We start from the raw sequence: 18703 nt of genomic DNA, 5'->3' as shown, positions 1-18703 counted from the left end.
CTCTGTGCGGTGACTCTATGGGTCTCTATCAGTAGTCTATGGGTCTCTATGAGTAGTCTATGGGTCTCTATGAGTACTCTAAGGGTCTCTATGAGTAGTCTATGGGTCTCTATGAGCAGTCTATGGGTCTCTATCAATGTTCCGTTTGGAATTGATAAAAGCTACCATACTGCCTCTACTTGACTACTGTGACATCGTGTATAAATCAGCCCCAAGTACTGTACTGAAGAAGCTTGATTCCATCTATCACTCGGCCTTAAGATTTGCATTGAATTGCCCATATAGGACTCACCACTGTGATCTCTACATTGGGTCAAACTTAACATCTCTTAATGTTCGACGGCTTGTGCACCAGATCTTATTTATTCACGATGTACTTACAAAAAATTCCGCAGACTACCTACTGGATCTCCTCTGTTTCAAAGAACAAATTTGACCTCAGGTCTTCGCTCATTTACCAGCTTCACATTCCCTATTGCCGTACAAAAACTGGAGGAAGAGCTTTTGCTATTGATGCCCCCAGGGTCTGGAATGCTATTGCCAATAAACTGCAACTTAAATCACTACCTATGAGATCTTCACTCAAAACTGCTCTAGAGGAGTTGTACAACTCTAGCTGCCACTGCTATTCAGTGGCCTAAATTATGGCCCTAGATTTTGGTGTTATAATTTATTTATGTAGTTTATTGTTAAAAATTCGGTCACAGTCCCTATGATCACTGTTACATTGCATTTATGGCTTTTATTTTGGTGATTTCGAAAAGTTTTTTTGTTTTGGCCATGTTTTTGTTTATTGTAGTACGGAGTTAGACTGATGGCCTTAATCTTAGTTGTCTTGTGGTTGTTGTTGTTGTTTGACTTGCATCCCACTGAGATTTTTGCACACAGCGTTGGTGTACGGTGCTATTGCTGCTTGAATATTTTGATATTTTTTTCCTGTATTTTCTGTTTGCACAGTCACAAAATCACTTTAAGATGTTTTCTTGTTCATGTTTTTTGTTTGTTGCGGTTGCACCCGATTCAAGAGCCGAATGGCTCACAGGGCTATACCAAATAAATGAACTATGAACTCTTTCTCAGAACTGATTTTGCATTGTACGTCCACCCACGTGGCCCCGCCCCCTCGCGTGCGGATCGTGAATCGAGGTCAAAATCGACCGACGGCTTGCAATCGAAGTCGATTCGAACGTGGAGGAATCGATTTCCCTCGATACCGAATAGATCCACGGATCGATCCTACGCCATCACCGAGAACCAAATCTGAATGGAGGGAGAAGCCAAACAGCTCCCAGCGAGGCGCGAAGTCGCCACCTCCTCTGCCTCCTCTACCTCCTCTACCTCCACCTCGTCCCCCTCCTCCACCTCCTCAGTTGCCTCGCGACATCAACGACCCCGCAGCAGCGGAATCAGCAACAACGACGTCAACGCCCGCCACTGAGGCCTACACCGCCATGCAGCCTGCGGCCTCTGCCCATGCCGCGTCGCATTCTGCGGGTGGGATACAGGCGAGGGTCGGCTGCTGCGGCGGCGAGGAGGAGGAGGAGGATGAAGCGATGCAGCTGCTGACCATCGTAACCTCCGATCTAATCTCCGGCTACGTGGCTCACCTGACAGAACAGGCGGAGCAGCGGCGGCAGCTCCACAAGCAGCAGCACCAGCAGCCTGTGCAGCAGGGACAGCACCAGCAGCCTGTGCAGCAGGGACTGCAGCAGCAGCACCAGCAGCCTGTGCAGCAGGGACTGCACCAGCACCACCAGCAGCAGCTTCAGCAGTTGCAGGAGCAGCTCCTGAAGGTGCAGCGACAACTCCAGCTGGCGCAGCAGCAACAGCAGCAGCGGGCGGAGAATCTCCGGCAGCAGCAGCTCCAGCATGTGCAGGAGGTGCAGGAGCAGCTTGAGCAGGTGCAGCAGCAACAGAAGCTCGTGCGGCGGCTCCAGCAGGAGCGGCAGCAGCGCCAGGGGGTGCAGGAGCAGCAGCTCCAGGAGGTGCAGGAGCAGTATCGGCTCCAGGACTTACAGCTAATGCATCGGTTCAAGCAGCTGCAGCTGACGCAGCACGAGCAGTTTGAGCAGCTGCGGCAGTTCAAGAACTGGCAGGAACTGTGGCGGCAGGTGCAGCAACTGCGGCGGCAGGCGCAGGAGGTGCAGTCGGAGCTCCAGGCTTCCCAGCGGCTCGTCCGGCAGCGTGTGGAGCAGCTGCAGGAGGTGCTCGACACCCAAGGGGACATCTTGCTCGCTCAGCTTGAAGCCTCCATCCCGGACTTGGCGAGCCGCACGGAGGAGCTGGCGAGGGAGGCGGAGCCGCTCCGGCTGGTCGTGACCATGGCCTGGAAGGTTCTCGCCGGCGGGCCCATGAACTGGGAAGGCGTCCTGTCCATGGTGGTGTTTTGCGCGCTGCTCGTGAAGAGCTTGAGGGCCTCCGGTCGTCTGGGCGACTTGGAGAAGTCGTGGCCCTTGACAGACGCGGTGGCCGCTGTGCTGTTGATCACACGCAAGCCGTGGCTCATGGAGCAGGGAGGCTGGGTGAGGGGTTACACACCGCCAACACCAACACCACTACCGTCGCCACCACTAACACCGCCAACACCACTACCGTTGCCACCACCAATACCACTACCGTTGCCACCACTAACACCGCCAACACCTCTACCGTCGCCACCACCAACACCACTACCGTCGCCACCAATAACACCACTACCGTCACCACCGCAAACACCACTACCGTCGCCACCACTAACACCACCAACACCACTACCGTCGCCACCACTAACACCACTACCGTCGCCACCACTAACACCACTACCATCGCCATCACTAACCACTAACACCACTACCGTCACCACCGCCACCACCAACACCACTACCGTCGCCACCACTAACACCACTACCGTCACCACCGCCAACACCACTACCGTCGCCATTGCCACCACCAACACCACTACCGTTGCCACCACTAACACCACCAACACCACTACCGTCGCCACCGCCACCACCAACACCACTACCGTCGCCACCACTAACACCACTAACGTCGCCACCACCACCAACACCGCCAACACCACCACCGCCAACACCACCACCGCCAACACCACCACCAATAACATGTTTGAGAAATAGGGAGCCATCCCTTGACTGCACCCGGGCATCAATCAGCCTCCCATTGTATCTGTACCAGATGAAAAGGCTTCACAAACTACGTGGTCAAAATAGATGTTAAATAATGTGGGAGCCAGAGGACATTCCTGTCGCACCCCAAGGTGTACAGGGAATGGCTGCGACTCCCGGCCACGTAGTTTTACCCAGGCCTGCTCACCATCATGAAGGTCGTTCATGATCGTGAGCAGCAGGTCAGGGACTCCGAAAGCACGAAGAACAACCCAGATCCCAGGCCTACTGATGGTATCATAGGCCTTGACCAGGTAAATAAAGCAGAGATGTGTAGGTCTTGTTGGAATTCCCTACACCTCTGCTGTAGCAGACGGACAGATCACATGGCATCTGTGCAGGACCGCTCTTTCCTGAAACCGCATTGGGGCTCCGTAAGCCTCTCCTCAGCATGCCTGGCAAGGCGATGTTAAATAATCCTTGCCAGGACCTTTACCAGCACACTAAGGAGTGAGATGCCCCTGTAGTTGTTACAGTCTGTGCGGTCCCCCTTTTTAAAGAGGGGGACCGCCAGGGCATCCTTCCAATCCTGCGGAACCCGTCCAGTGGTCCAGACTGTTGTTATGATGTCATGTAGGGCAGTTTCAAGTTTTCAAGTTTCATTCATTAGGTGTAGCCCTGTGAGCCATGCGGCTCTTGAGTCGGGTGCAACCGCAACAAAGTATGAACAGAGAAACATCTTAAAGCGACAACGACGCGCAACAGAAACATCCTGGATAAACCAGCAAATCTTACAGAAAAAAACACCGTATTACAACGCTGTGTGCAAAAATCCCAGTGTGATGCAAGACAAACAATAACAACCAGAAGACAAGTTAGATTCAAGTTATCAGGCCAACTCCGCACTTCCGCAAGAAACATGGCTTAACCATCTGTTTTAGAAATCACCAAAATAAAGCTATAAAATACATAGTGGTCAGCACACCATACGATTGAACCCGAGTTCAACTCCCAGCCACGGCTAACATCACAGTGAGGAGCTATATCTGAACTAGTCCCTGGCTTCCACCATATAAACTAAATTAAAAATATATATTTCACCAGGTAAGGCCCAGAGCTATATAGCTCTTTTTTATAAACGATCTGGCTATCACAAATGATAGCTCAACGAAGTGGCTCATCATGGGGAAATTTATAGCAGCCAAATACTCTATAAACGCACGTTGATTCTAAATGTGGAGAGGGAAAAACCGGAGGCCCCGGAGAAAAATCCATGCGACCACGATGAGAGAGAAATTCAAACTCCAAATATACACGTGTAAGGGTCGGGATCTAACCCACGACCTCCTATATACCAGGCGAGGTAGTTAACATCTCGCCACCTCGAAGTATGGTCATACAACCATCGTGACCAAAATGGCACAGACGCATCCATCTGTCTAGCAGTGGATTGACAAATGTCCTCGATTTTATTATTTGAAAACTGCTGAACTGTACTGTCTGCTACACTTCACACAGCATTCAGTTGCCTTGGAGGTGGGTGGGCGGCTGCACAGCATGGCATCTCAATGCCTGTGTTATCCACCAACACTGCTTGCTTGTTAATGGATTATACATGCATCAGCGCCATTAAACGTCGTCAACAAAGGACAGCTGGGCAAAAAATTCAGTTAAAGATTTTTTTTTAATCAAGGTGTTTCTTTCTTCATATGCACTGCTTATCACGGTTGCTGATGCAGCACGCCAGTAAAGATTTATGCGGCACTTTGTCAATCCGCCGCTGGATGAAGGATTCCCCAACAGTATTGGTCATGGGAATTGTTGGACCATGCTTTCCCACCAGCCCTTTCGTGAAAATACTGCTGAATAATGGTCTGATTACACCATGTTGGGTCATTTAGGTTGTTTGACCATACTTCACCATGCTGATCAGTGTGGGTTGTGAAGTAGTGTGGACCTAGGACCGGTTCAGATATTATTCGCCGCTGAGAGTCATCCAAATTGCGTGTAATTCCAGGTGTTCGCTTGTTTATCAAGGACAACCTCAATGAGTATCATGACTCTTTCAGGAGGCCCCTGCCATACTTCAGCCATAGGGGTCTTCCACGAGTGCTGTCTATTACAATCTGCGGGTCATTTTTTTTTATTTGGCAAATCGGGACCGTGACAGCAGCACACAATGGCGTGATCTTGCGACAGACGTTGCGAGGTCTTTAACATCCGACTGTCAAGTGGAAGGCGCGTATGTTTACGGTTAATGCAACGGCAGCCGTGAGCAGGGTGAGTGCCGGATTTGAACGGTGAATTTCTGCAACAAGCGGCGAACGTGGTAAAGCTGGCATGCGCCACCAAAATGATTCAGCCGCGGGGATAAATGGCCACTGCTTTTGTTGATGGTTTGGAGGGGGGGGTAGCTATCCCCGTTGAGAAACTGAATAAGTAAATAATTGTCCTCTGTCATTTGAGCTACCTCTGTCGTCTACTCCGTGTCCAATGCTAATAGGCGTCTCTCTCTTACTCCGGATCATCAAAGCAATGCTGCGGTTGCCACCTAGCGGTTGAATCCCCGTACTGCCATTTCTAATAACATGACGTAAACCAACTACGTAGATGCATATATAAATAAATAAAGGATCGCCATTCAAATTTATAAAAGACAATAACCTATCACAGCAGCAACATGAGCGCGGGACGGGCAACGAACGGTTTCAGCAACGCCAAAAGATGTGTACTGTGTGGACAAAACTTTTCAACAAACGCCACCCTCGCTCAGCATTTCGCTTGGGAGATCATCTCTGCCCGCTGCCTTTCCTGGTCTTAGGCTCTGGATCGCCTTAAGTACTTCCTCAACAGATGGTACCTCAGCCAGCCACTCACAGGGGGTGACTTCTTCGACACCTTTGAGGCACCGCAGCCTCAGCAGGGTCATCTCCACTTTGTGCCACGATGTTTTCCAGGCTGAGGGATTTCCCCTCCTCCAGGACCTCACAGAAATGCTCAGCAAATCTGCAAACCCGTTCCTGGGGGTCGGAGATTGGATCACCGTTCTTTCCCCTAATCATAGTAATAAGTGTGGTGCTGCAGGTTACTTCTTTATGGAATTAAAGAGCGATTTGTGATCATGGGCCATTGAGGCAGACTCCATCTCCTTAGCAACCCGCGACAACCGACCGTCCTTACAGCGCCTCACGGCTCTCCGAACCTCCGAGCGAAGGCTGCGGTAAGCCTCATTCTCTGACGTGGGATGCTGCAGACGATGAGAGTCAGCCTGTCGCTTTTTTTTCAGCCAGCCTGAACACCTACTTTGTGAGCCAGGGTCTATGGGGATAGGTCTGGACCGCGTACCCAAAGCAGCCAATTGCAGCTGCATGAGCCACAGTCCTCGCCCATTTCCCCTCGACATCAGGAGGAGCGGGGGATGAACCAGCCCGAAGGTTCTGGAAAGGGGCGTGGCCAGTGGTGGAGCTTGGAAAGGGGCGTGGCCAGAGGTGGAGCTTGGCCACGCCCGGCATATATAAGGGAGACCGAAACCAGAGGTTCGGGGCTGTTAGCGGGTCTTGGGTCCTGGCTGCGTCTCTGCTCGTCGTGATCCCTTCGTCTCCGACCACGTGGCTGTTCTGCAACACCCTCTCCGTTGCCGCCGCCGCTACGCTAGTCGGACAGCTGGCGCAGCGTATGCCGGAGATGGGCTGTGTGTTAGGATCGTCTATGTGCAGCTGTGTTACGAAGTGTATCGCCCCGTGTGCTCTTAATAAATAAGAAGCCTTCTACTCGACGTGTCTCGGAAGTCGCTCAGTGCACACGCTTTGTCTTTGAGAACTGGTCGGCCTACACCAGATACAGCAGTAGAAGCAGTCTTCTCTATGGCCTAGACTCCTACCCAGTGTCTCACTCCCCAGTGTCTCACTACCCAGTGTCTCACTACCCAGTGTCTCACCACCCAGTGTCTCACTAGCAGTGTCTCACTACCCAGTGTCTCACCACCCAGTGTCTCACTAGCAGTGTCTCACTCCCCAGTGTCTTACTACCCAGTGTCTCACTACCCAGTGTCTCACTACCCAGTGTCTCACTAGCAGTGTCTCACTACCCAGTGTCTCACTAGCAGTGTCTCACTACCCAGTGTCTCACTACCCAGTGTCTCACTAGCAGTGTCTCACTACCCAGTGTCTCACTACCCAGTACCTCACTAGCCAGTGTCTCACTTCCCAGTGTCTCACTACCCAGTGTCTCACTACCCAGTGTCTCACTAGCAGTGTCTCACTATCAGTGTCTCACTACCCAGTGTCTCACTACCCAGTGTCTCACTAGCAGTGTCTCACTACCCAGTGTCTCACTACCCAGTGTCTCACTAGCCATTGTCTCACTACCCAGTGTCTCACTACCCAGTGTCTCTCTACCCAGTGTCTCACTAACCAGTGTCTCACTACCCAGTGTCTCACTGCCCAGTGTCTAATTAGCAGTGTCTCACTACCCAGTGTCTCACTACCCAGTGTCTCACTACCCAGTGTCTAATTAGCAGTGTCTCACTACCCAGTGTCTCACTACCCAGTGTCTCACTACCCAGTGTCTAATTAGCAGTGTCTCACTACCCAGTGTATCACTAGCAGTGTCTCACTACTCAGTGTTTCACTACCCAGTGTCTCACTACCCAGTGTCTCTGTACCAGTGACTCACTACCCAGTGTCTCACTAGCAGTGTCTCACTACCCAGTGTTTCACTACCCAGTGTCTCACTAGCAGTGTCTCACTATCAGTGTCTCACTACCCAGTGTCTCACTACCCAGTGTCTCACTGGCAGTGTCTCACTACCCAGTGTTTCACTACCCAGTCTCACTAGCAGTGTCTCACTATCAGTGTCTCACTACCCAGTGTCTCACTACCCAGTGTCTCACTAGCAGTGTCTCACTACCCAGTGTCTCACTACCCAGTGTCTCACTAGCAGTGTCTCACTACCCAGTGTCTCACTACCCAGTGTCTCACTAGCAGTGTCTCACTATCAGTGTCTCACTACCCAGTGTCTCACTACCCAGTGTCTCACTAGCAGTGTCTCACTACCCAGTGTCTCACTACCCAGTGTCTCACTAGCCATTGTCTCACTACCCAGTGTCTCACTACCCAGTGTCTCTCTACCCAGTGTCTCACTAACCAGTGTCTCACTACCCAGTGTCTCACTGCCCAGTGTCTAATTAGCAGTGTCTCACTACCCAGTGTCTCACTACCCAGTGTATCACTAGCAGTGTCTCACTACCCAGTGTTTCACTACCCAGTGTCTCACTACCCAGTGTCTCTGTACCAGTGACTCACTACCCAGTGTCTCACTAGCAGTGTCTCACTACCCAGTGTTTCACTACCCAGTGTCTCACTAGCAGTGTCTCACTATCAGTGTCTCACTACCCAGTGTCTCACTACCCAGTGTCTCACTGGCAGTGTCTCACTACCCAGTGTTTCACTACCCAGTCTCACTAGCAGTGTCTCACTATCAGTGTCTCACTACCCAGTGTCTCACTACCCAGTGTCTCACTAGCAGTGTCTCACTACCCAGTGTCTCACTACCCAGTGTCTCACTAGCAGTGTCTCACTACCCAGTGTCTCACTACCCAGTGTCTCACTAGCCATTGTCTCACTACCCAGTGTCTCACTACCCAGTGTCTCTCTACCCAGTGTCTCACTAACCAGTGTCTCACTACCCAGTGTCTCACTGCCCAGTGTCTAATTAGCAGTGTCTCACTACCCAGTGTCTCACTACCCAGTGTCTCACTAGCAGTGTCTCACTACCCAGTGTTTCACTACCCAGTGTCTCACTAGCAGTGTCTCACTATCAGTGTCTCACTACCCAGTGTCTCACTATCCAGTGTCTCACTGGCAGTGTCTCACTACCCAGTGTTTCACTACCCAGTCTCACTAGCAGTGTCTCACTATCAGTGTCTCACTACCCAGTGTCTCACTACCCAGTGTCTCACTAGCAGTGTCTCACTACCCAGTGTCTCACTACCCAGTGTCTCACTAGCAGTGTCTCACTACCCAGTGTCTCACTACCCAGTGTCTCACTAGCCATTGTCTCACTACCCAGTGTCTCACTACCCAGTGTCTCTCTACCCAGTGTCTCACTAACCAGTGTCTCACTACCCAGTGTCTCACTGCCCAGTGTCTAATTAGCAGTGTCTCACTACCCAGTGTCTCACTACCCAGTTTCTCACTACCCAGTGTCTAATTAGCAGTGTCTCACTACCCAGTGTCTCACTACCCAGTGTCTAATTAGCAGTGTCTCACTACCCAGTGTCTCACTAGCAGTGTCTCACTACCCAGTGTCTCACTACCCAGTGTCTCACTAGCAGCGTCTCACTACCCAGTGTTTCACTACCCAGTGTCTCACTACCCAGTGTCTCTGTACCAGTGACTCACTACCCAGTGTCTCACTAGCAGTGTCTCACTACCCAGTGTTTCACTACCCAGTGTCTCACTAACCAGTGTCTCTGTATCAGTGTCTCACTACCCAATGTTTCACTACCCAGTGTCTCACTACCCAGTGTCTCTGTATCAGTGTCTCACTACCCAGTGTCTCACTACCCAGTGTCTCTGTATCAGTGTTTCACTACCCATTGTCTCACTACCCAGTGTCTCACTACCCAGTGTCTCACTAACCAGTGTCTCACTACCCAGTGTCTCACTACGCAGTGTCTCACTACCCAGTGTCTCACTACCCAGTGTCTCTCTACCAGTGACTCACCACCAAGTATCAGATCAGAGAACAACGCCAAAAGGCGACCAGCACAAGGACAATGCCATGCGTACCAGCAGAGCATTTACAGCTCGGGGCTGAGTAGCAGCAGCAGCAGCTGTGTGATGACGATGATGATGATGGGGCTCTCTTTTCGTTCTGTTTCTCTGCTGCCACACAGGAGGGCTTCCTGGGAGCGTTCGGGCCGGGGACGCCCACCTATGAGAGGAGCCGCAGACGCCGAGCTCCGACGGGCAGCGACAGTGGAGACGAGAAGAGAGAGACAGAGAGAGAGACAGAGGCTTTTGACTTTTAAACAACTTTCATTGCCGCGTTAAAAACGTGCCAACTACAAACTTAAATGTTCATGTTTTAAAAAAGAAATTCCACAAAAATAATTGTCGTGGGATGCATTTTATTGAGTGCGTATACACAATTTGACTTTAAGTCTTGCCGCAGAAAACTGGTTACACACAAACAGAACGTACAGCCAAGAAATTGTGATGACGTGTTGTTTTAAATTTCCTGAATTTCTGTTAAAACACTTTTTTAAGTCACAACGTCAGACAGTTGTCTTTGATCGTTCACAATGAACGTTTGTGTGTTTAGCGTTACCGACGTAAAGTGCGTGCAAGTAAGTCGTGACTTTTAACCGTAATCTTAACTTCTAATGGAACATAAATCTGAGTAGTAGTATCATGGCACTGAGCTATGTGAAAATATAGCTGGGTACGCTCAGTTACATAACAAAAAAGTCATTTTCATGTTCCGTTGAAATACGTTCACTCAGTGTACTAAGCAACCAAAAACGACATCATAATGAACAGAGGATTAACCTTTAGTTATGGAATGCACCGTCGGATCCTAAAGATTGTTGAACTATGAGAGCACAACGACGCCTATCTTATAATCCTGTGGGGAGTATACAACATGCACACACACCAAAGTGGTCTGAGCATTCGTGGAAAATGTGCGGTACAACACATCGTTCAATTCCTGTCAAGCCTAACGCATTGCTTACGAGTATCCTATTAGAAGTGTAACAGTCGGCATTGGTCACAGGTTCATAACGTATATATATGTATCGTGTACAAAATCCTCTTCGAAGACGTCTGGCCAACGTGAAAGAGTCAAAATTACCCCGCCCGACTCAAAGGGGCTCTCCAGAGCCCCCTCTCGTGGAGCCCCATCTGTCAGCAGTGGCACAGGTAAGAATTGCAGGGCTACGCCTCTTACCTGTTACACAATGTCTGGCAATAGTGGCGGTGAGCATTGACCGAGATTGAGTGATTGATGTGAAACTATCTGCAGTAAATGATATGTTGCGTCTCTTAAAACGTTTGTGCTTTTTTTTTCTAGCTGCGCTCCGAGAACAATTTTCCCGGATGATTGTTGCGTTTGTTCAAATGCATGTTTTTTATCTTCATTAGACCTTTGCCAGTACCAAAATGTAATAATAATAGTAAGGGTTTTTCCCCTTTTTTTGGCAACAAAACTGAAACCTTTTTACAAGGATTCATGTTACTGCATTAACCACAATACCTGCAGTCAAAATGCAAACAAAACACATACTATGATAATATATGATGCATTGTCCCTTAGAAAGAAAGCCGTCCCTTGGTGTGGACCAATCAGTTTCAAGGACAATGCCACAAATATCATAGTGTGTTTTTTGTTTGCAATTTGCAGGTATTGTGGTTAATGCAGTAGCATGAATCCTTGTAAAAAGGTTTCAGTTTTGTTCCCCAAAAAAAGGGTAAAAGCCCTACTATTATTACATGTTTTATATACACATATGTAGCGACTCCAACTGAGTCGCAGACGTTGTCTAGGGAGCAACACCACTTCACCGACTCAACATAACACAAGCCACGCTTGGGTGTTGAACGCCCATCTAGCTACGCTACGGCAGCACCGGACACGGCTCGTTATCCCGGCCCGGACCCTGAGCTGGGTCCCAGACCGCATGGCTAGAGGCTTCTCCCCCCGACGTGGATCTTCATCGCTGGCAACACGAAAAACCCCGGGGCCCTCGTAGGGCCCCCGTCACATCGGCCCGGGCCGGGGCTGCCTCCGCCCCTCGCCCCGCCCACCTTCCGGATCTCTCCGCCTCTTTCCCGAAGGCTCCCCGAGAGCTCCTCTACGCCACGTGACCGCCCGGCAGCCCCCCTCCAACGTCGTCCGGCCGCGTGCTGGCGGGTCAACCGGCGTGTCGTGCCCCAACGCGAGCCCGGCTGGCCCGCGCCGCACGCCGCTCGCGGTGCCTCCGCGCTGACCGGCGCTCAGCCAGGCCCCCCGCTAGGCCCGGCGGCGCCACGCCCGGTGAGCGGGCCGCACGTGATGCCAACGCATCGTCCGCCGTGGCTTCGTAAGCCCGGCACCACGCGGTGACAGTCGCAGTCACTACACACGCGTTTTCATCTTCTTTGGTTCTTTCGGTAAAGTCACCACGTAGAATGAGAATAAAGTAATAAATTAATAAAATAAAATAACACGATCAAATTCTCACGACGTTTCAACACAAGTGGCCTGTTCTCGAGACAGTCTCGTCCCTTCACCTGATGAACACACACTACACCGATAACTCTTTAGAATTGCCGCTTGTTGTCGTCTTTCAGCACGGTTGGGCAACGTGCGGTGGTGGTGTGACAGAAAGAGTTCAACGTACACACACATACACACATACACACACATACACACACACATACACACATACACACACATATACATACATACACACACATACAAAGACAAAGATCCCCCATATAGCCTGTACCAGACTGTAGGGGCAAGTGCTGTTAGCGAGCACCTATGAAGGCCGAACGGTACACGAGGGGGTGGGTGGCCAGCACCATGCCCGACCGCCTTTGTCTCCCTAGTGGCGATGTTTACACACCGCACCAGGTACTCATTTGAGGCTGAGTCGACCTAGGGGAGGCCCGGGACCGGTCCAGATAATCGTCACTGGTGTTGGCCGTGAGCGGGAATCGAACCCGGGTCGCCATGTTCATAGCGCAGCGCGCTAACCGCTACACTATCGCTCCCCACACACACACATACACACATACATACACACATACATACACACACATACATACACACATACATACACACATACACACACACATACATACACACACATACATACACGTACATATACATACACACATACACATACATACACACATGCACACATACACACACACATACACACATACACACACATACACACACACATACATACACACATACACACACATACATACACAACAACAACAACCGCCATTCGCCACTAAGTGGCGGTGACGTCACCACGACGCTTGTGCCAGGCTATGTGCACCCTGAGGCCACGTGAAGTGTCAAACGCCCGCTGGCAGGAGGTCACGGGGCAGACCCAGGTTCCACGGGTCGACTGACTGAGATGACTGGCTGATGCACCACCTGTGCCCCCTACTGTGCCAACCTGCTGTGCTTTAGCCACCCGGCGCTCCGCTCGTTGTTCTGAGCGTCGCTCCTCCGTCCTCCGTTGTTGTTGGAGGGCGACTGCTTCCAACTGCCCAGTAGCATCCTTCACGAGCCTCCTCCACAGAGGCCGATCTTGACACCGCTGGTACCAGTCATCGGCAAGTCCACTCAGCTCCACATCCTCCTGTACCACATCACTCCATCTCTTCTCTAGCCCGTGCCGCGCCCGCTTAGCCCCCTCAATCCGGCCAAACAAAAGCTGTTTCGGCATGCGGTGGCTGGGCATGCGGGCTACATGACCCAGCCATCGCAGCCTTGCCTGCCGGAGGAGCTCACCGATGGGACCCTGCCCAGATCTTTCAAGAATTTGTGAGCTCCTCACACAATCCAGTCTGGTTAAACCCAGGATGGATCGTAGGCAGGCCAGCCTAAATGTTTCTAACCGGGGAAGATGTTCCATTAGGGGGGTCCACGTTTCGCAAGCGTAGAGAAGGGAGGGAATGACCGTGGCCGAGAAGACCTGAAGCTTAGTGCGGAGCGACAGACCAGGTAGCTTCCACACAGCGTTACGCAACCGATGAAAAGATATTGCCGCTCGACTGATTCGGAGTGAGACCTCTGCTGTTAAACTGGAGCCAGTCATAAGCACACTGCCCAGGTATGGGAAACTCTCCACTCTCTCCACAACTGCCCCATCACCGATTGGGAGTTGTGGGGGTGGAGTGTCCGATGGTACAAAATACCCAGGCAGGTGCTTAGTTTTGGTGGGGCTGATGGTAAGGCCCCACCTCTTAGTGGCACGCTCCAGTCTCAGCAGCAGCGTCTCCAACTCCTCCTCTGACTGATCAGCTATTACCAAATCATCAGCATACATAACGTGGTTAAGCAATAGGGAGCCATCCCTTGACCGCACCCGGTCATCGATTAGCCTCTCATTATATCTGTACCATATGGAGATTCCCCCGGTACAGCTATTGAAGGCTTCACGAACTACGTGGTCAAAATAGATGTTAAATAATGTGGGAGCCAGAGGACATCCCTGTCGCACCCCACGGTGTACAGGGAATGGCTCTGACTCCCGGCCATGTAGTTTTACCCGGGCCCGCTCACCATCATGAAGGTCCTTAATGATCGTGAGCAGAGGGTCAGGTACTCCAAAAGCACGAAGAACGACCCAGAGCCCAGGCCTACTGATGGTATCATAGGCCTTGACCAGGTCAATAAAGCAGAGATGTAGGTCTTGTTGGAATTCCCTACACCTCTGCTGTAGCAGACGGACAGAAAATATGGCATCTGTGCAGGACCGCCCTTTCCTGAAACCGCATTGGGGCTCCGAAAGCCTCTCCTCAGCGTGCCTGGCAAGGCGATGCTGAATAATCCTTGCCAGGACCTTTCCCGGCACACTGAGGAGTGAGATGCCCCTGTAGTTGTTACAGTCTATGCGGTCCCCCTTCTTAAAGAGGGGGACCACCAGGGCATCCTTCCAATCCTGCGGAACCCGTCCAGCGGCCCAGACCGTTGTTATGATGTCATATAGGGCAGTCTGTGCACAAACGCCACCCTCCCTCAGCATTTCGCTTGGGAGATCATCTCTGCCCGCTGCCTTTCCTGGTCTCAGACTCCGGATCGCCTTCAGTACTTCCTCAACAGATGGCACATCAGCCAGCCACTCACAGGGGGTGACTTCTTCCAATATTTGAGGCACCACAGCCTCAGCAGGGTCATCCTCACTTTGTGCCACGATCTTTTCCTGGCTGAGGGATTTTCCCTCCCCCATGACCTCACAGAAATGCTCAGCAAATCTGCAAACCTGTTCCTGGGGGTCGGAGATTGGATCACCGTTTTTTCCCCTAATGATGGTAATAGGTGTGGCGCTGCAGGTTACTTTTTTGATGGAGTTAAATAGAGATTTGTGATCGCAGGCCACTGAGGCAGACTCCATCTCCGCAGCAACCCGCGACCACCACCCATCCTTGCAGCGCCTCACGGCTCTCCGAACCTCCGAGCGAAGGCTGCGGTAAGCCTCCTCATTCTCTGACGTGGGATTCTGTAGCCGATGACAGTGGGCCTGTCGCTTTTTCTCAACCATCCTGAACACCTCCTGTCAGCCAGGGTCTCTGGGGAGGTCTGGACCGCGTACCCAAAGCAGCCATTGCAGCTGCATGAGTCACAGTCCTAAACCTCGCCCATTTACCCTCGACATCAGGAGGAGTCGGGGACGATGCCAATCCCAGCCGCAAGCGATGATGAAATTCTCGCTTGCAACTTTCATCAGATAACTGAGACCAGGCCACTTTAGGTTGGAATGGGGTCCTGGGTGTACACCCACCACCGGAGTGGAAGAATGGCAGGCGCATCTTACAGATGACTAGTCGATGGTCAGAGGGCAGATCAGCTCCACGGTAGGTCCTGGTGTCAAGGACATAGGCTCGCATCCGCTGGTCCGTCACTATGTAGTCCAGCAGATGTTCTTGCTTGGACCCGGCATGCATCCATGATGTTGTGTGGATGCGCCGATGCCGGAACAGCGTGTTGGTAATTACAAGCCCATGGGCTGCACAAAAATCTAGCAGCCTCTTACCGTTGTTATTGAGCTGATCTGGCCCATGCCCTCCAATCACTCCAGACCAGGTGCCAGTATCATGACCAACTCGGGCATTAAAGCCACCCAACATGATGACTCTATCCGGAGGGGCCACTTTAGCCAGCACCTGTGACAGGAGGTCATAGAAGGCATCTGACTCATCGGCTTTGCCTGCATCCCTCCACGGATGTTCATCTTCGGTGGGGGCATAAGTAACCACGACCACCATTCCTCGCCTCCGGTTGATGGAAAGGTGAGCCCAAAGTAGCCTGGGGCTTACAGCTTCCCACACCTCACCGCCACGCTCCCACGCCCCCTTCATTCTTTTGTTCAAAAGAAGAGCCACACCGTGTTGTTTGGCAGTCTGCTGCCCCGAGTAGAGGACTGTCCACCCCTCATGGTGGCAGGAGCCAGAGCCGGTCCACCGGACCTCCTGAATGCCGCATAGATCCAGGCGGTACCGGTCCAGCTCCCGACAGAGGAGTGGCAGCCTCTCCTCCGCAGTGAGCGTTCGAACATTCCACGTGGCCACCCGTAGTGGCTTTTCGTTGTTTCTGGAGGAGCCCCGAGGGTAGATATTCAATCTCCTGGCTCCGCCAATTGGGGTTTGGCCAGGAGACGTCATAGACGCCTGGCTCCCGGGGGCCTCCGGCACAAGCTTATTAGTTACATATTTCAGTTTACCTCGTGGTTTCGTGGTAATTAATTGAAGGTGGAGGGGTTACCAGCCCCTCGCACCCGTCCAGAGCCCCCGTTTAGCCCCTGTGGTGGACACATATGCCATGAGGGGAGGAGCCAATCAAAATTGGATCTCCCCCCACAGCACTGTCCACGACAGAGTTGCTCGTCCGGCACCGCGAGGAGGTAGGGGGTTGTTTTGCCGGACACATACACACACACATACACACACACATACCAACATACACACACATACACACACATACATACACACATACACACACACATACACACACACATACACACACATACACACACATACACATACACACACATACACACACACAGACACACACACACATACAACAACAACAACCGCCATTCGCCACTAAGTGGCGGTGACGTCACCACGACGCTTGTGCCAGGCTATGTGCACCCTGAGGCCACATGAAGTGTCGAACGCCCGCTGGCAGGAGGTCACGGGGCAGACCCAGGTGCCACGGGTCGACTGACTGAGATGGCTGGCTGATGAGCGTGAAGTCGCGATTGAGTAATGGGGGCTAACGAATGAGTAATTAGTAATACACGTTGCTTTAAGAGATGGTTGAAGTTACAATGTTCTAATACGTGTTTAATGTAAATTACTTTTTGAATGTCATTAATTTTGTTGTATTATTTAATGACTAATTAAAATAGCTCAGAGGTTACTTCATTTCCACTCGTCCTATCAATTCCCCCAGACCCGCTGCCCTTCTAAGGGCCGGGACCGAGCGGGCTAGTGGTGAGACCCTGGGAGCCCCCGGGTCCCGACGTCCTTGTAAGGGCCGGGACCGAGCGAGACAGTGGTCGAGACCCGTACCTTGACTGGGTCGGGTTAGTGTAGCCTCCCCTAGGTCACGGTTAGCCGGAGGCGAGAGAGCCCGTGGTCCCAGTGATAGGCCACGCTTGTCCGGGGGCCGTACCACCCCCAGGTAGCGGGTTAAGGGGCCGTCACCCCTTTGTGTTAGGGACCGCTACTATTGCTGTTACCGTTGTCGTTAAATCAACGTGTTGCCTCTACACGCCGTCTCCAATCTCCCTGCACCCACTACATGTGCAGCATTTGTTTCACGTCTCGTGCGGTCACTGTGGTAAGAAACTTGCTTGGCTTTGATTCCCAGACAATTCGTAATGGTAAAGAAATGTAATAATAATAGAATACGACGTTTCGATTGCAACACAAGCGACCATCATAAGGTACAAATGAATGAGAACAAACATAGTAAACTTGGAAATATAATGCAATATAACACAGAGTCGGCCAACAAAACAATCAACGCCCCACCTGGTTGATTACGTTCTTCCAACGATTGATAAATTTGAGAGAGACAAAACATAGACACGGGGACACACAAGCAGAGAGAGAGACAACACAGAAACACACAGAGAGAGACACACAACATAGACACACAGACAGACACACAGAGAGAGACAACACAGAGACACACAGAGTAACACACAGCATAGACACACAGACACACAAGCAGAGAGACTCACACAGAGACAAACAGAGAGAGACACACACAACATAGACACACAGACAGACACACAAGCAGAGAGAAACTCACAAAGAGACACACAGGGAGTGACACAACATAGACAGACAGACACACAGAGAGAGACTCACACAGAGACAAACAGAGAGAGACACACAACATAGACACAGAGACAGACACACAAGCAGAGAGAGACTCACACAGAGACACACAACATAGACACACAGACAGACACACAGGCAGAGAGAGACAACACAGAGACAAACAGAGAGAGACACACAGAGACACACAGAGCGACACACACAACATAGACACACAGACAGACACACAAGCAGAGAGAGACTCACACAGAGACACAGAGAGTGACACACAACATAGACACAGAGACAGACACACAAGCAGAGAGAGAGACTCACACAGAGACAAACAGAGAGTGACACACAACATAGACAGACAGACACACACAGAGAGAGACTCACACAGAGACAGAGAGAGACAATTTAATAGCTCTTAAAACCCCTCCCACCGCTCCTGCAGTCTAAACACAACAAGACTCCCAAGTCCTCTGGTGACATCAAAAATGATTTAATAACGAGACGATCAAACGAGCCACAGAGCGA

At 51.3% G+C, this 18703-nt stretch overlaps 1 protein-coding gene across 1 annotated transcript; it reads left to right on the top strand.

Moving 5' to 3' along the window:
* Window positions 1-1230: 1230 nt before the first annotated feature.
* Window positions 1231-11158, top strand: LOC142909665 (uncharacterized). Its single transcript, XM_076059786.1, has 2 exons — window positions 1231-2522; window positions 10003-11158. The coding sequence occupies exons 1-2, from the start codon at window positions 1452-1454 to the stop codon at window positions 10135-10137; spliced, it is 1206 nt and encodes a 401-aa protein (XP_075915901.1). The 5' UTR covers window positions 1231-1451; the 3' UTR covers window positions 10138-11158.
* The last annotated feature ends 7545 nt before the right edge of the window (window positions 11159-18703 follow it).

This window comes from Petromyzon marinus, unplaced genomic scaffold, assembly GCF_048934315.1.
Source record: "Petromyzon marinus isolate PM22_M1 ecotype Great Lakes invasive population unplaced genomic scaffold, UKy_Petmar_22M1.pri1.0 PM_G_Scaffold_13, whole genome shotgun sequence".
NCBI classification, from domain to species: domain Eukaryota; kingdom Metazoa; phylum Chordata; class Hyperoartia; order Petromyzontiformes; family Petromyzontidae; genus Petromyzon; species Petromyzon marinus.
This window is presented reverse-complemented; position numbering and strand designations above follow the sequence as displayed.

Coding starts and splice junctions, on each gene's coding strand:
- LOC142909665 (XM_076059786.1), top strand. CDS start 1,452: ATGCAGCCTGCGGCCTCTGCCCATGCCGCGTCGCATTCTGCGGGTGGG. Junction 2,523..10,002: donor TCATGGAGCAGGGAGGCTGG/GTGAGGGGTTAC, acceptor GCTGCCACACAG/GAGGGCTTCCTGGGAGCGTT.